This window comes from Gymnogyps californianus, unplaced genomic scaffold (assembly GCF_018139145.2).
Source record: "Gymnogyps californianus isolate 813 unplaced genomic scaffold, ASM1813914v2 HiC_scaffold_51, whole genome shotgun sequence".
In the NCBI taxonomy this organism is placed as follows: domain Eukaryota; kingdom Metazoa; phylum Chordata; class Aves; order Accipitriformes; family Cathartidae; genus Gymnogyps; species Gymnogyps californianus.
The window spans coordinates 396,127-405,017 of record NW_026114411.1 but is presented as its reverse complement, the minus strand read 5'-3'; the positions used below and the strand labels follow the sequence as shown (position 1 = coordinate 405,017).

At 45.5% G+C, this 8,891-nt stretch overlaps 1 protein-coding gene across 1 annotated transcript in view; it reads right to left on the bottom strand.

The window, feature by feature from the left end:
- Positions 1 to 8,376: 8,376 nt before the first annotated feature.
- Positions 8,377 to 8,891, bottom strand: part of LOC127028960 (small glutamine-rich tetratricopeptide repeat-containing protein beta-like) — a 41,120-nt gene continuing 40,605 nt past the window's right edge. Inside the window, exon 11 of the mRNA XM_050914638.1 lies at positions 8,377 to 8,509. Coding sequence (XP_050770595.1) covers positions 8,377 to 8,509 — 133 coding nt within the window. The remainder of the gene's footprint in view (positions 8,510 to 8,891) is intronic.

The following is an 8,891-nucleotide window of genomic DNA, read 5'->3' as shown; positions in this document are numbered from 1 at the left end:
TGCCCTGGCATTGATGGCCTTGCTGTGCTGGGGGAGCTATCTGGTGGAGAGGATGAGGGAATACACCTCCTTCTTCCTACCTGGGACTGATGTGGGTGGTTTTATTATGCAAGAGGCTCCTGAGGTCCTTGTTCCCCTTATGTGAGCTGTTCAATACTACTAGTTAACACTGTTGGCATATTATGGGGTTTGTGGAATCTGGTCTCGTCCCGGAGTAAGAGGAGACAACTTTTGGGTGAGGCAATACTGAAATGTGCCCTGAGGCGGCCGGTCCCTGGGTGGCAGGGTGTGTGGAAGGACTTGGGCAGATTCCTAGGACGGTTATCACCTCCCATAGCCTGGGACTTTACACCTGAACAGGCAAGCAACCCTGGCAAACTGATGCGCCACCTGATAGAAGGGTGCCTTGCCTACCCCAATGAAAACCAGCAGCTTCTAGCACTGTACTGGGGCCTGGCCTGTGCCTATCGAGCCACAGTTCAGTACTATCAGAGGACTGTGGTTAAGGCAGGGACCCAAACCACCTCTGAGAATGCCTTGACTGAGACTGGGGTGCAAACTGCATCTGAGTACATGACAGTAGAAATAGGGACCCAAACTGCATCTGAGGACACCATGGTTGAGATAGGCACCCAAACAACAACAACAACTACAGTAATTGCCCCAGTAGTGAAAAAGAAACAGCGGACAAGGAGGTCAAGGGATCCCTATCATCGATTAGTAAGTAATTCCAGCACAAATCCAAAATATAGCCACATACTACCTACTATGGACAAAATTAACTCTATCCCAGTCAAAACCAGCATGTTTGGCAAAGAAATTTGAGGAAGGAGTGAGAGAAATCAGACAGGAAGCAGAAACTACCCAGCCCCTGACCTCATCAGAGCTTCGAGACATGCAGAAAGATTACAGCCGCCAGCCAGGTGAGCGGATTGCTGCCTGGCTGCTCCGATGCTGGGATAGAGGGGCCGACAGTCAGCAATTGGAAGGTAAGGAAGCCCAACAGCTGGGATCCCTTGCTAGAAACCAGGGAATTGAGGGAGGAATTGGAAAAGAGGCAGCAATTTGCAGTCTCTGGAGACGGCTCCTCTCAAGTGTGAGGGCAAGATATCCATTCAAGGAAGATCTTGTGAACTCCCCAGGAAAGTGGACTACTGCAGATGAAGGCATCCAGTACCTGAGAGAATTAGCGGTGCTGGAAGTCATCTACAGTGATCTAGACGATGATGAGGTCTCCAAAGATCCAGAGGATGTCCTGTGCACACGGGCCATGGGGAGGAAGGTGATTCAAAGTGCCCCAGCGTCCTATTCTAACAGCTTGGCAGCGATGTATTGCCCAGATATGGATACACCAACTGTGGAGAGAGTGTCTTCTTGGCTCCAAAACTTTTGAAGAAAATCTCTGTCCCTCCTCATCCCTACAGGACAGCGCCTTGGCTGTCAGGGGCGCCCCAAGAAGTCAGTCCCCTCCTGCCCCGGTCAGAGGGAAAGGGAGCCCCAGACGCATGCCACATGGTGCACTCTGGTTCTTCCTGCGTGACCAGGGGGAGGACATGAGGAAGTGGGATGGTGAACCCACCTTTCAGCTGGAAGCCCGTGTACTTGAACTGAGAGGGAAGACTGCTGTTAAGAAGGGGCCGCCCAAGAAGGCTGTCAGCATAGTTGCTGTAGAGACACAAGAAGGCAATCGGCGATCTCCCAGACAAAGAAGGACTGAAATCACCTCCCTTGATCCTGGTGAGGGGACTTCTGGTCTGGCACTGCAAGGGTCAGACAGTGAATACTCTGACCAGGAACAGGAAGAGAGGGTCCCTGCCTTCGGCCAGGAGGAGGAAAAGGCATGACCGGGTATACCGGACTGTGTGGATTCGATGGCCTGGCACATCAGACCCACCAAAGTATAAGGCTTTGGTAGACACTGGTGCACAGTGTACGCTGGTGCCATCAGGGTATAGGGGCACGGAACCCATCTGGATCTCTGGAGTGACAGGGGGATGCCAAGAATTGTCTGTATTGGAGGCTGAGGTGAGCTTAACAGGGGACAAGGGGCAAAAGCACCCCATTGTGACCGGCCCAGAGGCCCCTTGTATCCTTGGCATAGACTACCTCAGGAGAGGGTACTTCAAGGACCCAAAGGGGTACCCATGGGCTTTTGGTGTAGCCACTGTGAACACAGAGAAGATCAAACAGCTATCTACCCTGCCTGGCCTCTCGGAGGATCCCTTCGTTGTGGGATTGCTGCGAGTTGAAGAACAGCAGGTGCCAATTGCTACCAGGACAGTGAACCCGTGGCAATATCACATGAACTGAGACTCCCTGGCTCCCATCCATGAGCTGATTCATCAACTGGAGAGCCAAGGAGAGTGATCAGCAAGACTCACTCACCTTTCAATAGTCCCATATGGCCAGTGCAAAAGTCTGACGGAGGGTGGAGGTTAACAGTAGACTATCGTGGTCTGAACGAAGTGACACCACCACTGAGTGCTGCTGTACCAGACATGCTAGAGCTCCAATATGAACTGCAGTCAAAGGCAGCCAAGTGGTATGCTACAATTGACATTGCCAATGCGTTTTTCTCAATTCCTTTGGCAGCAGAGTGCAGGCCACAGTTTGCTTTCACTTGGAGAGGTGTTCAATACACCTGGAATCGACTGCCCCAGGGGTGGAAGCACAGCCCTACCATTTGTCATGGACTAATCCAAACTGCACTGGAACAAGGTGATGCCCCTGAACATCTACAATACATCGATGACATCATCGTGTGGGGCAACAAGGCAGAAGAAGTGTTTGAGAAGGGAAAAAGACTGATTCAGATTCTTCTGAAAGCTGGTTTCACCATAAAGAAAAGCAAGGTCAAGGGACCTGCACAGGAGACTCAGTTCTTGGGAATAAAATGGCAGGATGGACGCCATCATGTGCCTATGGATGTGGTCAACAAGATAGCAACTATGTCTCCACCAGCTAACAAGAAGGAAACACAAGCTTTCCTAGGCCTTGTGGGATTCTGGAGAATGCATATTCCGGGTTATACTCAGCTTGTGAGCCCTCTCTATCGAGTAACCCGAAAGAAGAACTATTTTGAGTGGGGCCTTGAGCAACAGCAAGCCTTTGAGCAGATCAAACAGGAGATAGCTCGTGAGGCAGCTCTTGGGCCTGTCCGGACAGGACCAGCTGTGCAAAATGTACTCTACACTGCAGCTGGGGAGCATGGTCTCACCTGGAGCCTCTGGCAGAAAACACCAGGAGAAACCCGAGGTCGACCATTAGGGTTTTGGAGCCGGGGGTATCGAGGATCAGAAGCCCACTACACCCCAACTGAAAAAAGAGATACTAGCAGCATATGAGGGGGTTCGAGCTGCTTCAGAAGTTGTTGGCACAGAAGCATATCTCCTCTTGGCACCACGATTGCCCATGCTACACTGGATGTTCAAAGGAAACAGCCCCTCCACACACCACGCAACCAGCGCTACATGGAGTAAGTGGGTAGGGTTGATCACGCAACGAGCTCGACTGGGGAAACCCAACCGCCCAGGAATCCTGGAAGAGATCATGGACTGGCCAGAAGGCAGAGATTTTGGAGCATTGCCTGAGGAGGTGGCTCATGCCCAAGAGGCACCACCACCATATAATGAGTTATCAGAAGATGAAAGGCGTTATGCTTTGTTTACTGATGGATCCTGTCGTATGGTAGGAAACCATCGGAAGTGGAAAGCTGCTGTGTGGAGTCCCACACGACAAGTCGTTGAGGCCACTGAAGGAGAAGGTGAGTCAAGTCAGTTTGCAGAAGTGAAAGCCATCCAACTAGCCCTAGAGATTGCTGAACGAGAAAAGCAGCCAGTACTCTATCTCTCTGCTGACTCCTGGATGGTGGCTAATGCCCTATGGGGTTGGCTACAGCAGTGAAAGAAGACCACTTGGCAGCACAGGGGTAAACCCATCTGGGCTGCTGCATTATGGCAGGACATCGCTGCCCGGGTAGAAAACATGGCTCTAAAGGTACATCATGTAGATGCTCACATGCCCAAAAGCTGCGCCACTGAAGAACATCAGAACAATGAACAGGTAGACAAGGCTGCCAAAATCGAAGTATATCTCAGGTGGACCTGGACTGGGAGCGTAAGGGTGAGCTATTTGTAGCTCGATGGGTCCACGAAACATCGGGACATCTAGGGAGAGATGCAACATACAGATGGGCTCGTGATCGAGGGGTGGACCTGACCATGGAGGCCATCACACAGGTCACTCATGAATGTGAAACATGTGCTGCAATCAAGCGAGCCACACGAGTAAAATCTCCCTGGAATAGAGGGCGGTGGCTGGGTTTTCAATATGGCGAGGCCTGGCAAATTGACTATATTGGACCACTGCCACGAACACGCCAAGGCAAGCACTACATACTCACCATGGTGGAAGCAACTACTGGCTGGCTAGAGACATACCCTGTAAACCATGCCACTGCCTGAAACACCATCTTAGGCCTTGAAAGGCAAATTTTGTGGTGATATGGTACCCCAGAAAGAATTGAATCAGACAATGGGACTCGTTTCCGGAATAACCTCATAAACTCCTGGGCCAAGAAACACGGCATTGAGTGGGTGTATCACATCCCCTATCACCCACAAGCCTCTGGAAAGATTGAGAGATATAATGGACTGTTAAAGACTATGTTGAGAGCGCTAGGCAATAATCTGTGATGTGAGTTGTATGTTGTAGGAAGTAATGTAGCAGGAACCAACAAAGCGTGAGTTTCTCAAGGAACTGGGCTGTCGTGGTTTAACTCCAGCCAGCAACTAAGCACCACGCAGCCGCTCCCTCACTCCTCCCCGCTCCCAGTGGGATGGGGAGAAGAAACAGGAAAAAAGGTAAAAGTTGTGGTTTGAGATAAGAATGGTTTAATAACTAAAGTAAAATATAATACTAGTAATAATGAAGAAATATAATAATAGTAATGAAAAGGAATATAACAACAAAAAAAACCTCAAGGAAAAACAAAAAAAAGTGATGCACAATGCAATTGCTCACCACCTGCTGACCGATGCCTGAGCAGCGATCCGCCCCTCCTGGCCACCTCCCCCCGGTTTATATACTGAGCATGAAACCAGGACATGGGCGAGTGCAACGATGACCCAAACCAAGCCAGTGTTGGTGCCCAACAATCAAACATACTGCTTCTCCTGTCCTGAACATCCATCTTGACAGATGGGGTCCAAGTCATAGCCTGTTTGTGAACATCTGGAGGAGTGCAAGAAGCCCATGGAATGGGAGAGTAATATCTACGTGTTAAAGGACAGGGAATGATAATTAATGAGAATGTATAAATCTGTATGTTGGGTATAAAGATGGTTTAAGTATGCAGTGTAAGTTGTAAGTGTTGGTAAGAAGGGATTTCAGTAATGAGAATTAGATACAATGGGATGGTTAGAAGATATATATATATATATGTGTATTAAATTATGTGGGACCTGAGCATGACATAAATGGTATGGAATAAGGGGTGGAGATTGTATTGGGTCTGGCTGGGATGGAGTTAATTTTCCCCACAGCAGCCCTCATAGTGCTGTGCTCTGTATTGGTAGCTAGAAAGGTGTGGATAACACACCAGGGTTTTGGCTACTGCTGAGCAGTGCTCCCACAGCATCAAGGCTGCCTCTCCAACATTGCCCCCCTCACCAGTAGGCTGGGGGTGGGCAAGATCTCGGGAGGGGACAGAGCCAGGACAGCTGACCCCAACTGACCAAAGGGATATTCCATACCATATGACATCTGCTCAGCATAAAAGCTAAGAGAAAGCAGGAGGAGCAGGGGGGCATTGGTTATTATGATGTTTGTCTTCCAGAGCAACCGCTACGTGTACTGAAGCCCTGCTTCCTGGGAAGTGACTGGACATCACCTGCTGATGGGAAGTAGAAAATAAATCTTTTGTTTTCCTTTGCTTCCGTGAGCGGCCTTTGCTTTTGCTTTATTAAACTGCCTTTATCTTGACCCATGAGTTCTTTTTCATCTTATTTTCTCCCTCCTGTCCTGCTGAGGATGGGGAGTGATAGGGTGGCTTGGTGGGTACCTGGCAGCCAGCCAAGATTAACCCACTACACTGTCACACAGTAAGGATAAATTGAGTGTTGAGAGATCTTGCAGTGCTGTCCAGTCCACTCTGGATTTATTGGTTACCCTTATCAAAGTTAGTAGTGAGCAGTTGAAAATATGAAAGAGAGATCTAAGAATAAACATGAAGTTTAATAGGAGATATGCTAGGAGCAATGCTTCTCTCCTGACACAACACACTACTCCAAGCAATGTTTGTACAGTAGTTGTAGCCCACCTATAGCCTCCATCGATCTTTCTTTTAAATGATATTCTGTCCTATTAAATGTGACTGAACTTAAGTAGCAGTTTTCTTGAATGGATTAGATTCAGAATTGGAACAACCTCTGAAAGAAGATCGTGTTAGGGATTTTCTTCTGTCATCAGATGTTAAGTCAGAAGCTGTTACTTGGAAATATATTTAATGTAAAGCTTAAGTAGCTCTACAGCCTCAAAAAGGCAGCTACAGCAATTTATATAGAGAATTTTAAAAAAACCAAACACATTTTAATGCTGTGTGTAGGCAAGCTCTATTGAATAAAGTATGAAATGTCTTACAGTTGTTTAAGTTGCTCTATTAAGCTTTACCTCTTTATTTAACAGATGGTAATATAGATTTCCTATTTTTGTGTTTTCTCCAATTCTTTTCATTTCTCCTTGGATCCAGCTGCATTTTTCCCCGTTTTAGTAGACGACGACTCATACAATAGATGCACAACTAGCATTTGTTACAGTCAAGTGCCTGACTTAGCCCCAAATTTTGCATTTGCTTCTACTCAAGGTGGTCTTTTTTTGATCACAAGATGAATCAGACATAATGTCTGAGGTCCAGGAGTTCCTGTGTATTTCTCCATTTGGCAGTCTCTATTGTTACTGCTCCACATACTTTCGCCAGTCTAACTGGCCAGCAGAGGTCACTTTGTCTTAGGAATCAAATTAGTTTTGATATACAAATTGGAAATTGGGGGTGTTGAGAACCTCCCTGGAGTAAAACCAAGCGTACCTTGTAGCAGAAAGCAGTGCGAACAGTAAGCAGAATAAAAAAAGGTAACATAATAAAAATACAGAAAATCAGTGGTCTCTGAAAGAGTAAGATTAGCTGAGCAAGAAAAGCCAGGGTAGGAAGAGAACTGCTGTAGACTGGAAAAATCTTTAACTTGGCCATATAACCATCACTTAAGATAGATATGTGTAATGAAACTTAAAAAAAAAAATCATAGAATCATAGAATGGTTTGGGTTGGAAGGGACCTTAAAGATCATCTAGTTCCAACCCCCCTGCCATGGGCAGGGATACCTTCCACTAGACCAGGTAATTGTTTAAGCCAGTGATTTACCACACAAGAATAGAAAGAGAATCCTTCCTAAGGGAGTTATTTTTTGATAAATTTTCAGTACTAATTATTTGTACAATCATGGGATCAGTTTTAGCTTATTACAGTTAAGAATTTTAAGCTTATATTAAATACTGCATACACATGGAATGTAATACAGTTTGCCATGCCTAGGAAAATAGTGCCATAATGCTGACTTCCAAGGCTACCATCATGATTTGAGGGTAGACATGGCGGTAGAAAAGCCTAAAACTTCTTAATAATTTTTCCTTTCCCAAGCCAAGTTCTATTTTGGTTTCTGTGTATTATTCTACTCAGGATTAGTGTCTTCTCTTTCTCTACAGTTTGTGGTACTCCTTCATATGCAATCATCTCCCTCTCTCCTGCCAAATGAAGTTGAAAAGTATTTCACGTTACTAATGACAGTCCCTCCACAGGCTTAAAGAAACAGACTTTTCAAGCATTAGTTTTAAGTACATTCTATACTCCAACACTGATTTATGCTCATTATACAAGGGCACATCAGATGGGCCTATTGTTTCAGTAGCATATTTGACAAGGAGTACAGCCATAACGATTTTCACCATAAGAATAATGTGCCTTTTACACTAGGATTTTAGAATTAAGCTGTTATGCAAGATCAGCCTACTACAAAACTCCTCCCCACTCAATAGCCCTGGAGATCAATCTAATGCACATACTGAAAATGACTTGTACGGAGGAATTTTAATAAACCACTTAATCTATTTAGTGTATTCATTTTCAGAGGAGTAACTATACATAAACGATATGTTCCAAGTTATGTGCAACAGATCTGTTTAACAGATTTATTCTTGTTTGCAAACATGCACAAAGAATTTTCTGTCTTCTATTCAAGCAGAAGTTACAGTGGTGCTTTTGCTACTAACTATGGTATGCATTTTGGGGTTATATACCATCCCAATTCGCATGCTTCCTTTAAGTCAGGAATGCTCTTCAGTGCTGCCACTGAAAGATCTGCTCCAGACATGATTTCTCAGTTGCTCTATGAGCTCTGGATTCTGCTGCTGTATCTGTTGTGCAAACTGCTGCATCTGTTGTGCAAACTGCTGCCCCCTGTGTTGAACAGTTTTAAGTAAAATCAACAAGTGGAAAAAAAACCTGACAAGCATCATTTGTAAGAAAACAGGATATCCTAATATAACTGAAAGCTGCATCATATGAAAGTTAAGACTAAAGATATCTTGATTAAGACTATACAGCAAGATAGCTGTAGTATTACCACTTTATCTAGTTAAAGTCTCTCCAAACAGGATTATCATCAGGTCTTCATTTTCATTCTTTAGGACTATTACTTCTACTTGATAGCACAGAAGAAAAAGTATTATCTTACTTGCTAAAACTAAAATTTAGCAACAAATCTGCTCCAGTGATTTGCTCCCTTCTTTTTGAGATGATCCATTCTAGTTGTTTAAGATAACTACTCTTATAGTTGAAG